The sequence below is a fragment of the Rhipicephalus microplus genome, chromosome 3 (genome assembly GCF_043290135.1).
Source record: "Rhipicephalus microplus isolate Deutch F79 chromosome 3, USDA_Rmic, whole genome shotgun sequence".
In the NCBI taxonomy this organism is placed as follows: Eukaryota; Metazoa; Arthropoda; class Arachnida; order Ixodida; family Ixodidae; genus Rhipicephalus; species Rhipicephalus microplus.
The window spans coordinates 91,872,219-91,888,739 of NC_134702.1; the positions used below are offsets into that span (position 1 = coordinate 91,872,219).

At 46.5% G+C, this 16,521-nt stretch overlaps 1 protein-coding gene across 1 annotated transcript in view; it reads right to left on the reverse strand.

Annotated features, from left to right (window-relative positions):
• The window catches only part of LOC119159793 (T-box transcription factor 1), a 140,079-nt gene that overhangs the window by 111,973 nt on the left and 11,585 nt on the right, over positions 1–16,521 (reverse strand). The window contains exon 2 of the mRNA XM_037412646.2: positions 14,706–15,036. Within this exon, the coding sequence (XP_037268543.2) occupies positions 14,706–15,036 (331 nt within the window). The remainder of the gene's footprint in view (positions 1–14,705; positions 15,037–16,521) is intronic.

Sequence of the window (16,521 nt, forward strand, 5' to 3'; positions counted from 1 at the left end):
CTTCCAATATCGCGATGCGTTCTTTTTAAATCCCCAACATGTGGTACTCCTAGGGGACTTCAGTTGTGTCTTAAACTCACACGCACATGTTCGAGGTCCGGGTCACGGCCAGTCAAACTGGGACGCCAGAGAACTCGAACGTCTAGTGCAGCAATTGGCATTGAGAGAAATTTATGTAAGTGTAGATGGCAGCAATTATGCCTATACTTGGCGTCGAGCAGCGTCAAGCAGCGTCGAGCAGCATAACTGATCGCGTGTACGCATCGCCTGGTCTCATTACCTACAAGACACTAGGGTAATAGAGAGTTTGCGAATTGGGGCCCCAAACAACTTGGGGACCCAGGAAGCTTGCGACGCGCCAGGGTGCATGCGCAGAACAAAAGCCAATCTTGAGCTCTTGCGTTCGTGCTGACCCAAGGCCCAAAACCTTTTGGTTCAGCACTACCAAAGCTATGGGCTGTAAGAAAGCCACAAAGCTGCGCAGGAAAACATAGTCTCAGATATATTACGTGCCTCAAAATTTTCCGGATTGACTAAAATTGGCGTTTGTTTGGTGTATGTTACGCCACATCATTGCGTGATATGTTTATTGTTCGCATTCACTTCACACTCATGAAATTATTAAATGCGAAGCATTTCTTAGCGAACTTCGGCGACATTGAGCGTATCTGTCTGTCTGTCTGTCTGTCTGTCTGTCTGTCTGTCTGTCTGTCTGTCTGTCTGTCTGTCTGTCTGTCTGTCTGTCTGTCTGTCTGCTTACTTTTGGGCACTCTCGTGGTCACCCCCTTAATGTGACGTGAACCAAAATTAGCATGGGAGGTTAAGATGGTTTGACGAATATGGCGCGCTGGTCAAGACATGAATATTATCACTACCCCATCGCGTACGTGGTCAAACACTTCCCGCCAGACAGTGGCAAATACGCAGAGGCGGGTATCTGCCGCTGGTATGCGGGTATGCGCCACAGGTAATTGACACTTAGTATCTACCAAAGAGCGACGAGAACACACATGGGCAATTTCAACGCGCGAACGTCAAGAAATACCCAAGATCGGTAGCATCGACCCGACGAATGCAAAGAATGAATGTCAGGGTCCCAGCTGGAATGTAACCCAAGCATTCTGCGTGGCAAAGGAGCATTTTACCACAGGGCTACGCCAGGTCTCGGAACTACTTTTCAAATAGATGCCAAACTTCGTGAAACGTGAATAGTCGTTGCAGTGCTGCCTACTCAATTTTATAAACATTACATATGTACTCCTCTTATACAGCCGTCATGTCGGGTTAGCGTCAATTGTGGTTAGTTGCCATGCGCTGAAGTTGATTTATGTAGCAGTGTCCAGGGCCAGCATCCTCGCGAGCATCATGAAGTGCTTCATATCAGCTTCTGGTGTTTTTAATACGCATGTTCCAGTCGGCATCGTTGCGCAAATTCAAACAACTGATTATGTAAACATTTGCAACTCTTCAACTTATGTCTGTGCGTGCAACATTTGTACGTATATTTAGCGTCATTTCCTGACGTGTCACTCTATAAAAAAATGCAACATGGTCGCCTTTTCTCCGCATGCTTCACATAAAGTTGATTCCCAGGTGCGTGGGATCTGCCGAATTTTTTTCTCTCCTACCCCGGTAACTGCGTTTACAAATCAACATGGCAGCATCCATGCAGAAGCGACCGCCCACTTCGATCCGAACTTGCTCTTGCTACTTGCCCACTGCGCTGACAGCAACAAATGAATGGAGAAATCCGCCATCGATTTGTTTCATGTTACTCTAAGGGTAAAACGTCAGGTACGTGCTGTCGTTATTAGCGAGATATGCTGCTTGCTTAGCCCCCCCCCCCCCCCCTCGTGTCATGACTAACGCGCCGAGGCAGGGCTTGGGCTGCGTCACCAGACCATGAGCGATGTGCATCTTCAAGCATCGGACACGCAACATGGCACAGCGTTTCGTGCGCGTCGGATCCCCCTTTGATGTAAACAAAAAAAGAGAGAAAAGAAGCATTGCAGCGGGAAACGCGAAGGAACGCGTCAACGGAGAAGCAGTTATACGAAGCCACTATAAACGTCGGAGAGAAATGGGCACAAAGTGAAGTTATCCGCCGGCATGAGCGCCTACCGATATTTCAGCATGCAGAGCAACAAATCCACGCTTCAAGTTGCTGGCGTGACTGTTGGTTTCACAGTTTTACTGTATTTTTCAGTTATTAAACCAGCCTTATGTTCAATTCGGCGAACAGATGTCGTGAAGACCAACGTTACTAGATCCTGCTAGTAATGTTGGTGAAGACGGTGAGCAGGCGACATGGCGCGAATGAATACATGTGGAGAGGCTAATGGTTCTTTCTATTGGCTGAGGGGCCATGTATCCTCCACAGGGCTGAAGGGTTGGGCACCAAGGCGTCTTGGATCGCCAGCGAGACGAAGCAGACGCAGTGTGAGCCACGGTGCCGTACGGCCCGCGTCTCGCATAGTTTCGAATTTGGCCACGGGTGGCACTCCGTGCGTTTGACCCAATGCAGCCTGCGTTTGACTCAGTTTTCAAACTCTTCTTATCCTGCGAACGCAAGAGCAACCTACGCAACGAAGTTTTGGGACCCAGTGTTTTGGGCCCCCAATTCTCAAACTCTCTAATGTCATTGCCACCGACACCAGTGTACATTAGCGACCACCACCCGGTTATTCTGTCTCTCCGCCTGCCAGCGGCGACGCCAACGATTAACAGACCATGGCGTCGCGATTTACACGTCCTCCGTGACTCTCGGTCCACGGAAAAATTATCCCGAGCATTACGCGCATCACTCATTGGGGTGGATATAGCTGATTGGGATCGCCTTAAAGAACAGATGCGCCATCATGGCAGTGCGTCGGGCAGAGGACTTTGAACCTGTATGTCCAAAGATGCGTCGTTGTTAATCCAAAAAAAATTGGCAGATCCCACGTACAGTGGAAATCAGTGATATGCGAAGCACGAATGAGAACTGTTGATATATCCCGTAAGAGAGAGAGAGAGAGAGATAAAGATGCAAGCAAGGCAGGGAGGTTAACCAGACGCACATCCGGTTTGCTACCCTGCACTGGGGAAGGGATGAAGGGGAGAAAAGAGGTTGCAGAGAGATAAGAAGGTACACACAATCACGAGCACACTCGGGGGAGCACACACAGTCTACAGGCGGTCGCTCAGGTTTGTTGACATTAGGTAAAGCAGGAGTGCTTTAGTCGCTTTCTGCGCAACTGAGGCATATGCCCAAGGTCCTAGAATCTTCTGCACACTAAATGATCTGGAGTCAAGTTGATTCAAAACCATCTGGAGCTGGCATCGCTGTGTGTCGTAGCAAGCGCAGCTGCACAGGACGTGTTCAATGGTCTCTTCAGCTTCACAGTAGTCGCATGTAGAGGTCCAAGCACAGACCCCTGAGGAACTCCATATATTATAGGGTGGGTTTCAGAGATTTAAAGTTATTGATGATTGCGTACTGTAACCTGTCAGTTAAATAGTTTATTGATTGAAGACAGCACCACGCCACGGAAACACTAAAGGGGTAGTTTCCAAAAGAGAAGCTCGTGTTTTAAACAGTCAAATCTTTTGTAAAGTGTAAAAAGACGCCTAGCATGAAGATTATTTTCCTATATTCTCAAGGATCGCTTCTTTAATCCCCAAGAGGGCCGTCTCCGGTGATTTGCTGTTACAAAATCCATATTGCTTCTTAAAAATTATATTATGTGCGTTTAAAGACCCCGTTATCCTTTTATTGATAATATGCTCCGCTATACTTGAGAATATAGAAAGTATGGAGATGGGCCTATAATTGTGTAAATCGTCAAATGACCCTCCTTTTATGAATTGTGGTTACTCCAGCTTCTTTAATCTTGCTTGGAAATTTACCAGTCGACATCATCGTGTTACATATATGTGTCAATGGAACTGCAATGAGAGAACTCACAGCTTTTAACGGTTCAGCTTTGATTTGATCTAGTCCGCAGGCAAAGTTGTCTTTGAGAGACATTATAATAGTTGGTACCTCCTCATGGTCTGTTGGTGACAGGAACATTGATGGCAATGAGTTTCTAGCAATAAAGATTTCACAGACCAAGTGAGAAAAGTTTTTTGTAGAGACACCCCCTGAAAGAAAGTGCTGATTAAAGAAATCTGCAATGTCCCTCTCAAATACATTTGGTTTTTTTGGAAGTGGACCTTGCTTTCCCTTGGGCTTCGAATTATTATCTTCTCGAATGTTTCCCATATTGTCCCTGGAGTTATTTGAAGCACTAAGAAACCCTTGTGTTCAATACTCCGTCTTCGCCCACTTTAGGCCTTTAATATTTATTCGGTGTGTTTTTATAGTCACAGAGATTGTTTTCATATAGTGTTTTTAAGAATGTCTGAAATAGCTTGTCTCGAAATTTGATTCTTTCATACAGTTCCATCGTAATCCAAGGTTTTCGAACCCTTTTGTATTTCGTTTGAGGACTGGGTGGAAAGCATTGGTTAGATATTGACATAAAGCAAGGTAAAAATAAGTTGTAAGAGACGTCAGCATCCTTGGCTTCAAGCACTGTGTTCCAATTTAAACTAGAGACCGATTCAACAAACTTTTTCATGTTTCCTTGGGAGTATTTTCTTACTAAGATATGTTCTCTTGGCCTAGCTTTTTGATTACGGGGGGAAAAGTAATACACGTGAAAATGGTCACTTAAGTCACATGTCCGAGCACCCACTTTGACGTCATTACCATAAAAGCTGGTTGAACAAAGGTCAACTGTCACGTCTGATGTCAATGTTACTCGTGTTGGGACATTGAATACATTCAAACACTTATATGTTTCTAATAATTCCCTAAAGGTTGACACATTGGGCTGTCTGCACTCACGTCAATGTTAAGCGCAAGCTGTAATTTTCTCTTCACAGTCTGCGATCCCGGCTGCGGCGGCTGCATTTCCGATGGAGGCGGAAATGTTGTAGGCCCGTGTGCTCAGATTTGGGTGCACGTTAAAGAACCCCAGGCGGTCTAAATTTCCGGAGCCCTCCACTACGGCGTCTCTCATAATCATATGGTGGTTTTGGGACGTTAAACCCCACAAATCAATCAATCAACAGTCTGCGACCGCACACGCAGCTCTCTTTGCATCGGTCCAATAAGGCGTGGCGTGAGTGGATCTGTTCGTGGTACATCTTGTTAGTGTACCCGGTCATTGCCTTCCACCACCATGCAGAGTAGGATCCAGGTTGCTTAGTATTAGCGATACGGTGTACCATTCTCTAAGTTCGCTTGGTACTTCTTTAGTTTCTTGGTGGTTTTGTGTTTGTGTATCGCGCCCTAGTTTAATTAGGACTGCTCTGCCGGTTGTGGTCTGGAGACTGCTATTTTCTAGCGCTAGTAGCTGGGCCTCGGATTAACTCTTCAATTGTGGTAGGGAGACCAAGCGCCAGTAGCCTGTCGTTTGAAGCATTCCGCGGTAGTCTGAAGGCTGGCTTGTAGTCCACTCTTATTATTTGATTAGCCTTTTCTTTCTCTTCCTTGTTCATAATCCGATAATGAAGTGAGTATGTAACGTGACTGTTGATAAGACTTTTTACCAGTCTGAGGGTATTCTGTTCCTTCATGCCTTTACGGCTGTGTGTTATACGCGATGCCGTGCGTGAGATCTGCTGTAACAATGGTCTGAGTTGATTTAGTGCATGCAGACATCCCTGATTAGCTTGCATATTTATATGGTATTTTTCTACGTGATTATGTTTCCTTCGAGCCTGACTTCCAGCTTCAGACTCGAGATGATCCTTCGTGCTTTTCTCTTCGTGAAGCGAACGACGTCAGACTTTTCAGCTGAGCATGGAAGACGCCGTATCATTGAGTACTCTTATATGATGCTATAGCTGCATGTTGCAAACTGTCTTCTTTCTTCACGAGACTGCCTGTAGTTGTCCATACTGTGATGTCGTCTGCATATATCGCATGTTGTAGAACGGTAGTACCTTCGAGTTTCTTACAAGGCCTGCCATGGCTTCGTTAAAACGTGTGTCTGAAATGACCACCTTGTGGTGGTTTTTTGCTCTGAGGTTGAACGATGTCGTAATCGTATTCTCCTAGCTTTATAATTGCAGTTCTGAGAGTAAGGAAACTTTTGACACATTGAAATATTCGCCCTCCACAGTTAGCTTCCACCAGACATTCAAGTATTGCTTTGTGACTGGTGTTATTGTTTGTGACTGATGATCAAAGGCTCCCTTTGTGTCAACGGCCATAATTATGTTTCCCCAACCTTAGGGATATTCATTATTACTTGTTCTTTTAAAAGTAGTAGATAATCTTGCGTTGAAAAGTGTGGGAGACAGCTGAACATGGTGTTGGGCATGAGTTGGTTGTTCTCGAAATTATTTAGGAGCCTGGAGTTGACCAGTTCTTTCGCAGATCATTCCTAAGCGGGACGTGAGTGAGATAGGCCTCATATTCTCGATGGCAAGTTTTCCCCTTGTTTAGGCTCCATGACCACAATCGAATGCTTCCATTCCCGTGGAACAATTCCTGCAAGCCAATGTTTGTTTATGTATTTTATGAGAGCTTCAATAGCTTAGTAATTTAGGTTCTAGCTCATACCATCGGTGATTTTATCTGCGCCCACAGATGTGTTCTTCTTGGTACGAAATATGGCTGCTCTGATCTCAGCGTCCGTAAAAGGGTTCAAATATGGTTGCAGTTATCCTTTATACCTTCCCTGGAACGAAGGTGTCGTTCTGTTTTCCTCAAAGAATTTTTTATGCATTGCTTCAATGAGGTACGCTTTTGTACCATGGTATGAGTGCAGAAATTGTTCGATGGATTTACTGTTTTCACTTTTTGCCTTTGTGGGCTCTACCATGGCCTTCAGTATGTTCCATGTTTGGGCCGTGCTCATGCAGTGTCCCGTTGAGTGAATCACAGAAATTGTCTCAATTAGTTGTAGATAGTCGATTGGCGCATTCCTTGGTGCCCTGGGAGAGATTTTCTTTATTTTGTTTATTTTAATTTACTGGTACGTTCCTACTTTTACCTTCTTTTAGTAAGGCTTCTCTTTGCTTCCAAAAAATGTAGTAAATGTGAGTCTACCTCAGGCAAGTTGCTTGTTCGCGTTATTCCTTTAATGTGCCTGTCCTCTTGACACCTTATTTTCTCAAACCAATTACTCAAGTTTACTATATCTCAGGCGTTCAACCTTTCTTCCAGTGACAGAAGACGTTCCGGGACATACACAAGACTGCCTCATAATACTTTACTGCCGAAGTGGGCTTCGCCGTACGCTTGTGTTACAAGATATTGTGGCAGTAAAAAAATCTGAGAATTGTTTTGTTAGTGTGCGACATTTACGGGCCGTACAAGCACATTTCGATAAAGGTACTTGCGCCCGCGAGCACATGTTGCAGCCACAGCATATCAAATTGTGTGGTCTGATAAAACCAAAGAATTAATTTCAAAAACGGGGCAAGCTTTCCGTAACGACTAACGTTGCTGCTTCGCATAATAAATGAGCGAAATTGAGTACGTAGCTGGCATTATTGTGTTTATTTAACAATTTCATGCAGAGCGTGAAGTATCAAGCTTCAAAGTACGCACTATCCTGCATGATCGTAGGGCACAAAGTGCGATAGGTTAATGTGTGTGAGGTCCGCGGGACGGCCTAATGCTCTCCCATAGTAGAGTACGTGGTACTCTAAATCGTTACCCACTTTTTCTAAACACACACTTGAAGTTGTTAACCACTTTTTCTAAATATAAATTGGCAAGTTCTTACTGTGGACGGCTTTATAATCTTCCAATAGTAGAGCACCGAGTACTGTATAGATTGTTACACGCTTTTTCGAAACGCACATTATAGTGGCTTAAAAGGAATAGTTGAATCAATAAGCTCATGCCATCTGGAAGGCGTTTCGTCACAAGAAATCAGTGAAATAGTGACAAATAGCACACTTACAATATAGGAAGAACGAATCCTGCGCGAAAAAAATGTAAGCGACGGCTTTGCAATCGCGCACCTAATGAGGTGCGCGAGTTTAGGCTGGTGCACACCGGCGACTAGCAGCGGTCGCGCGACCATTCGCGACTGGCGACCAAAAAGCGACTGATGTTCCCACCGGCACAGGCTGCATGCGAGCGACCGGAAGTCACAAAGCTGGAGTGTCACGTCCGGATCTCGTTATCAGCGAGAACTCTAGAGACCGGCGTCGATCAGCTGATCGCCACCAGCTCAGTGAGCGGAGCAAACCGAGTGCGCCAGATTTATTAGAGGCGGAAGCATCTTATACTCGCGCCTTGTAGTGCGCCGTCCGCGCCGTCCGCGCCGTCCGCACCGCTTCTCGAACATTCGACAGCTGACGCGCGCGCATGCGCCGTCGCGCCGTCGCCCACTCTTCCACCATCTGTGCATCCCTTCCTCCTCTACACACCGCGCGCGCTTCACTCCTCCACCATCTGTGCACCCTTCCTCCTCTACACACCGCGTTCGATATCTACAACTCTCCTGATTCTCCAGTGGACGCGCATGTGGCGTCGCGCTTCGAGAACATTCAACAGCTGACAGTGCATGCGCCGTCGAGCTGTATATATACTCAAGGTCGGCGCTCGCTCGCTCAGTTGCCGCTCGTCGGTTGGTTTGTACGGCGCGTCGACGTCCAAGGTCGCGGTGAAATGAATTCCAACGAATCCACAAACACAATGATCGACGTCCCTTCGACCAGCGCCGCCCTTTCGCATACGTGTGTACGTGTTCACTCATTTAACACCCCCTCCTACAACCACGTTAACCAATTTAGCCATCGACCCAAGTAAGTCGCAATTTAACACCCCGTTTCACAACCACGTTAACCAATTTAGCCATCGACCCAAGTAAGTCGCACTTTAACACCCCGTTAACCAATTATATGCTCCGCATCCTCCTCAGTGTTCCCCGGAGGGAAGCTGCGGGCAATTTTTGTTTTCGTCCGTTCTCGCACAGCGTTTCCAACAGCGTTCAGGGAGTTCGATTCAAGCGAAGAACAAGAGATTGTAACGGTGCTGGTGCGCTTTGCCTTGGTGTCAGCGCTGGCAGCACAGATGCCTCCAAAGAAAAAAAGCCGATGGTGGGTGTGACCGTTCCTTCGATCGCAAGAGTTCGCCGCCCATGCAAGTCGCCTACCTCCCGAGCTGCGCTGAGAGGACTAGCAGTATTTCCGAGAGTCGTACGTATTCAGAAACGCTCTTGAATTTATCTTGACTTGCCACAGCCTTCAATGCAGCCCGAACGCGTCTCGAACTCGATTCCTTAAGTCGTCGCCAAGGCATGAAGCACAAACGCGTTCCAAACGCACTGCATTGAAGGCTGTGACAAGTCGAGTTCAAGACAAAAAGAAAAAAAAATGATTCTGAATACGGGCGAAAAATAGTGCACAATCCCTTTTCTCTTTAATTTTGCGGTGTTCAGCTTCTTGCGAGTGCCGCCACGTAAATTCGACCCTTTGCTCGAGCTGCTGCGCCCCGCCACAGACCTAGAAGAACGCACTCGTTTGTATCTGGCGTCAGGAGGCCAGCGCAATAAAAACACATAAAACAAAAATTGAGCATCGCTGATTGGCTCCACCAGCTTTGCGACCACAGTCGCGCGATTGAGAAATCGGTCAAGAAGCGACCAGTCGCTTTGCAGTCGCTTTGCGACCGTTTGCGACCCTTCGCGACTGTTTGCGACCAACCTGAAACAATAACTACCCAGGAACAATGGAGTGGAGGATGCGGAGTCACCCCCGGCTTGCATGTTTGGGTGACGGATGAACACGACCAAGAATCAAAATAACAGAATTGGCAAGGAAGATGCATTCGGACATCCCATACCCATTGAGTACCATCATCAAAACTAAAATAAGATTTAAGAAAGCATATTAAAAAAACAATCACTAGAGTTATAGAATAAAGATGAGTCTAAGGAGTTGAAGCAGTAAGAAAGCAACTTTTCCAAATAGACTCCGAAATTAACATTGCTTTGGATCCACCCAGATCCCCGGGTAAGCAAATATTATTACACAAGAGACGAGGGGAAAAGAGTAAAAATAAAAAGGGAGAATGGGACAAGAGAAACATCGACAACATAAATGCAGGAAGCAACGACGGAAAAGGTCTAGCTCAAAACCGCATGACGGTGACAGCTATTAGGTAACAGAACAACGTATATAAAAAGCAAGTCAATTCCTCATTCACTACCCAACCAGACTCCAAAAATTCCAAATAAATATCGAGGTTCAAAGAACACAAACAATTAAGAAGGCTTTAAACAGATAAATCGAGAAACCATACGGCGAACAAACACGGTATCTCGAAAGAGTGAAACACATGTGACTAATAGTCTTTTCTCAAGCAGGAGGAATAATTGAGAACAAAGGTCAACCCATGGAGCCGGCGAGAAGAAGGAGAAGGAAGATCCACACACAAGACCCGAGAAACCCAAGAAGAAGAAGTGTTAGTCAAGATACAAGGCACAAGAACAAAATTATTGTAAAACCACATATCGTAATGAAAAATGAAAATAAATTCCGCAGATTGAGTCGGCCTGTTCCCGTGGCCGGGGTTGCGCTGAATTGTATTCCACTTTTTCCTTTTTTTTTCTTCACCCCTTTTCCCCCTTTCCTTCCTCCCCTCTTATCTACTTTCTATCCTCCAAATCAACCCTTTGGCGCAAGCCCTATTCATTTTACTTCCATTGAATTAAGCCTGTTATACCTTGGTGGTGCAGGCTGAGGCATTTAATTTATGTTGTCTTTTAAGCCCCAATATACGTTCTGTTCTGTTTGCGACCAGTCGCAAATGGTCGCGCGACTGCTGCTAGTCACCGGTGTGCACCAGCCTTTTGATATGGAGGGCATCGCCGACGCGTGAAAAGCTGGCACAATGGGTAGTCGTTTCGAATGACCACTGTCCATACTGCGGCAAATGAAATACAGCACAACATGCTATGTTCGAGTACTCGGTGGCGAAAAACGTCTGGAACACGGTTCGACGCCTCTTTGGCTTTCGCACAACACGCATGGAACCAGAACGTGGGTTGTTCGCAAGACTGGTCTTCACAGTGACCTCGTGCGTACTGTGGCGGGGCGCTGTTCAACGGAAGTTCGGCACAAGCCTCGGTGCCTATCCCGCACTCCAGATAGTACGGTTAATTTAGCGTAATTACCCCGATGAGGCTTTACTTCGACAATGGCACACACGTTTCTTCAGAGTAAGTAAGGGACAGCTGGAGTTTCCAGTTGTTCCGTACTAGCTATCCGCTCATTCTAGTACGCACGCATGCGTGGCATTCTCTGAAATGTGAATAACTAAACCCATTTTAATTTACTTTTAACTTGTAACATTCGTTTACACAGAGACAAACTGGTTTTTAGTGCTCCTTCGGAAGATTTATACACTGCATGTCTTTACTTGTTTTCTTTGTATCGTTTGTGTATGTATAAGTTACGTGTACAATAAAACGTCCCTTCTTCGCCTCTGTGAGGGCGTGGTGCCCTCCCATAGTAGAGTGTATAGCGCACTATATTTTCACACCTTTTTTTTTTCTAAACACTTCAAACCGAACATTTTAGTGACACGATCAGGTTTTCTATGACGGGATAGGTCGGGAGCTGGCTTTTCACTGCGTGCTACCATCGGTCAAGCCACGCATCTTGTGTATCCATGGCTCCCGCCAAAGGGCGATCATATATACGTAAGATATGTAAAAGACGATCCAGGACATAAAACTTTCTCACAGCTCAAGAAGCCATGTCGAACGAACCATTTTCGTGACCTGGACGTGTATTTTTTTAGGGGTGAAGCTCCTTATAGCGGCACCCGTTCGTCCCTCGTAGTCGTAGTCCTAGACCTAGTGTGTAACCAGTCCGACGCTTTGACCTCCAAGGTGGTGCCGGTGGGAGATTTCTCCTGTGCATTGTTGAACAATAAAAAAATTCGCAGCGTGCGCGTTAACTAAAAGCCGAATGCTCCTGTCTCTCATTTCCCATTAGCAGCCATTGGCATGTACATTGAGCACTATCTGACAAGAAAGGGTTGCTACGTTATACTCGCCGGGCGTAACCTCCTTGGTTTTAGAAAGGTTTAGCGAGCGTTAAGCCGCAGTGCCATGAATACAGTGAACTAGTATACACCCATGAAGTCGAGGTGATTAAAGATGGGAAGTAGACACGAAGCGCAAGCCGTAAGAAAGTGTGCTTGTGCCACCGCTCGTTTAGTCCTTGGAATGTCCGATGGATGGCGGTGCTTCTATATCAGGAATATATGATGAAAAGATGCGAGATGGTAATACTTGGAGTGTTGAATAGATGGACTAACGGACACACAGACAGATGCATGGACTGACTCACGGATGGCTGCACCGACGAATGAACGCATGGACGGACGCAGGGGTGGATGTATGGACGAACGCAGGGACGGACGCACAGATGGAGGTGCGGACGCACGAACAGACGCACGCACGGACGGGCAAATGGACGCACGGACGGTCACACACACGGACGCATGGACGGACGGAAGCAAGAACGAATAAACGGACGGATGTTTCACCCCACTCTTCATCATTCACTCCGTGGATATGCTGCCATTTTTTTGGCGACCAGCATCCTGTACTCAATGGGTATTCAATTGTGTATTAGATACGCCAGCTGACGTGCCGGGTCCTGGACGGGGTCGATCTAACTGGAACGCACGCGAACTGCGTCGCATAGTCCAGCATTTTACTCTTCAAGAGATGCGTGAAGACTAGCACGTGATCTACAATATGCCTGGACGTGGCGGCGGGGCTCATCGTCAAAAAGTTTGGATCACTTCTGCGAGCCAAGTGGACTAGTTTCTCCGGGGTCACGATCTGGTGTAGTACCATTACCTTCATCCCCTCTTCATCCCCTGTTTCATCCCCCGATCTTCGACCAGTGACTCTGGGGCTTGCTTTTTCTTTTTTACGTCGGTGAGACAATGACGACTTGACATCCGGGTTCTGCATGGCACGTGTTCACGCTCTAGTTCCTCTAAAAAGTCTTGCACGCCTTCCTGTTCGGATCTGCTCTTGAGTCGTGGGAATCACTCAAGGTACACTATAGCATGCATACACTGCCCAGTCGAAACGCGTAAATGAAGGGCACGCCCTTAACTACCGACCACTGCCACAAAGTTACACATTGCGCTTCGGGTCTATCGACCAACTTCATTGACGCACGCATAGCAGCGGGAGGTGCGAAGACGTTTCCAATGCATTATTTCACCGGAAACGTACGTGCCTTCCAACGCATCATGGTAGATTCACAATGTTTAGTTGGCTGCCTCAGGTTTGACAACCTTGTGCAGGTCCGTGAGGCGATGAGGTGGACGACGTATTGTCCTGCATGAATGCATGAAGCGTGGTTCGGCCTCGGCCGTACAGATAGCCCGCCCAAGCTTATTTAAACTTTTGGTATATAACATTGGTGCCACTGCCACCTCTGTGATTTGCTGCTAATTCGAGAAATTTGATTTCCATGATAGCATTTACCGTGGTCAAATTATGTTAATACAAATATGACCCATAGTTCACTCGGAGGAATGGAGACCAAATAACGTTTCTCAACGTTGAGTATACAAAACTTTGGTTGAGCAGTTTTGTGTGGCTTATCTAGAGCCGTGCAGTGAATGCCCTTCGATATATTTTTCTATCCGTTTAAATCATGGCAACGTTCAGCAAGGCAGGCTAACATAATTATTTAGGTATCATTTTTTTCTGATCATTTCCCCATTTGTGCTGTGTTATTTTTAGATAACGAAATCATCGCAATAGCGATTTTTTTTAAAAACAGCGGTGCAGTTTAGGCCTGAGTTCCAGTCGTGTCTGGCGATCTCTCAAAGCTCGGCTCAAAACTAAGTATAGCAGAAAGTGAAAAATGTAAGTGAGGTCGAGAACAAAGGAGAGGAGGACACATAGAACATGATAGCATAGCGGTATAGCCTTCAATATTGGTGATAATATAGTGAGCGGATGGGAAAGAGAAGTGAAGGTGTGGAAGATAGGAGATAGGGTAGTGCGTAACAGAGTCTTGTAAAACGTAGAACAGGAATTGTGGGAAATTGGATGGAGGGTGAAGAGGAGATAAAGGAGGAGGAGACGGCCACCACTGTTTCATCAGTTTTTTCGCCACGTAGCTGCTGCATTTTTTTTTAGGGGCGAAGCAACTCTAGGATTGTCCGCTATGCGTTGTCCGAGCTTGTGACGATGACGACGAGGCTGATGACGATGAATAATGAGCGCGCTCCCGGTGACGAAGCAGATGAATGAAAACAAACGTGAACGCGCTATCACCCGCGAAAGGCAACGCCGATGGAGTCAACTAGCTACCGTGGAGGCGAAGCTGAGGAAAAGCGGCAACTCCGACAAGTTGCTGCTCCGGAGCTGAGAGCGCTAGTGGCTCATCAGAAAAAAATATATATACTGTGCAAATGCGTAGTCATTCATTAACATGCACGAGTTGGCAATATGATAGATAATTTACGGCAAAAAATCATTCTCATTGCTTCGCCCATTCATCATGATTGCTTCACTTCCTGGAGATGCGTGATTTTTTTTTTTTGGTCTTTCCACGCTAATATCACCATTGCGGAATTCAACTGTAATAACAAGGGTTTTTATCGTCTGCGTTCACCAAACCCACAAACTCAGTCAAGCGTCAGGCGTGATGTGTCACCTACTCACCTTCCGGCCTTGGTGACGATCATCTCGGTTCCCAACGCGTTGAACTCGTCCCACAGAGCCTTCATCTCCAGCGAGGCACTCACGCCGACCAGTTTCGGATGGAGCGGTTTGCGCTCGTCCTCGGGGCAGCCGGACTGCGACAGCGCGGGCGAGGAAGACCCGCCGTCATCCGCCGAGGAGCAGCGGCCGCCGCCCGACGAAGCTCCTTCCAAGCAGGGCGAACCAACGCGGCCGTCGCCGGAAGGGCCCTTGCAACTGTCCGGGAACTCAGTCGAGCTCCGGTACGCCTCGGCGAGGCTTGGTCGGTCCTTGGTGCTCGTCAGCAGGCAGGCTGCTCCGAGAGTCGGGATGGAAAGTAGAAAAGGAAACGAATGCTTGAGACGACATCAAGCTCGAGGCACGAGTGTTGACCAGTCGAAAAATAACTCGCCCAGTCTCGTCGGGAACAGGAATGGTATCCGATATTCTGTTTATGTTAAATACAATCCGAATGAATCCATTCTATGAGCACGAATCAACTTGAATTTGAAATAAACCAAAGTGAATCGGCAAATAAGTAATATTAAAAGTAAAGATTGATGGAGTTCAACGTCCTAATATATGATTACGTGTGTCGCCCTAGTAGAGGGCTACGGAAATTTCGACCACCTTGGGTTCTTCAACGTGCACCTCAATCAAGAACAAAGACCTCGAGCATACTCGCCTCCATTTAAAATGCGGTCACCACGGCGTGGATACGATCCCGCGACCTGCAGAACCCGGATCGTATTGTTCGGTACATCCCCTTCAATATACTTATTAACCGGAGATAGAAGACGAGTCATTAAAAAACAAGTTTAGTAGATTTAACGTTGCACGCTTGTTCAATGGTGTCAGAGCCACAAGCAAGAAGCTTGCATTAGTTATTTCCAAGTCTCGCAATGAAAACGAACTCATAACTAACTTCCAACTATACGGTCATTCATTTCACGGCTTTCTTCCGTGGCACAAACGTGTCCGGAGAGTTAGAGAACTATACCGCCTAGCTCACAGCAGGCAAGCATATACTATACTGAGATAAGGTTGATTGCGGAATATGTTCCGATAGCACACGTAACCGCCACAAGAAAGACGGGCGATATGACGGAATATGTGTCGTTTTCCTGACCAACATGAAGCCCGCATAGGGTAGTTCGCAACGGAGTTTCATGCACAAGGACGGTCCTGTCACTGTCATAAAGAAGAAAAAAAAAGTGGCTCTGTGGTAAAACGCTGGGTTGCATTGCAGATGTCTCCTGTTCGAAACTCGTTCTACCTTGGGTGTTTTTTATTTGCTTATTTTTCTTGTGTCGCGCGATAGCGCTTATGGACACCGGCAGTGGTGAACTACAAGCTCTAAGTGGTATATCTTCTGCGCGGGTCTTTTCAAAACTTTGCCGCTATCCAGGCGTAGCAGGTAAGTGCGAACAATTCCGTAATTAAAAGGGTAAGCTTCTTCGACGCTCGCTGCAGGCCACAGACACTTTGCTTTGTTAAGAGTGCTCACAATCACAACGTTGCCATTTGCCAGGTTGCGATGGAATCGGCCCCAGCTAGTGGTCTCATAAGAGCTTTCGCTGTAAAAATGTATAGACAACTGAATTATATTACACTGCGTGCAAGATTTAGCTCTTGTATTATTTAACGTCCCCCTCCCCCCCCCCCCCCAAAAAAAAAGCTGCTATACTAATCCTATGACAGCACGTTTCATTTTCTTGTTGCAAGCTATTATGATCGAGTTTTGCGGATGAGGCATCTACATATTCTTTTTTTTTTTTTGCTTTAGTCACTCATACGT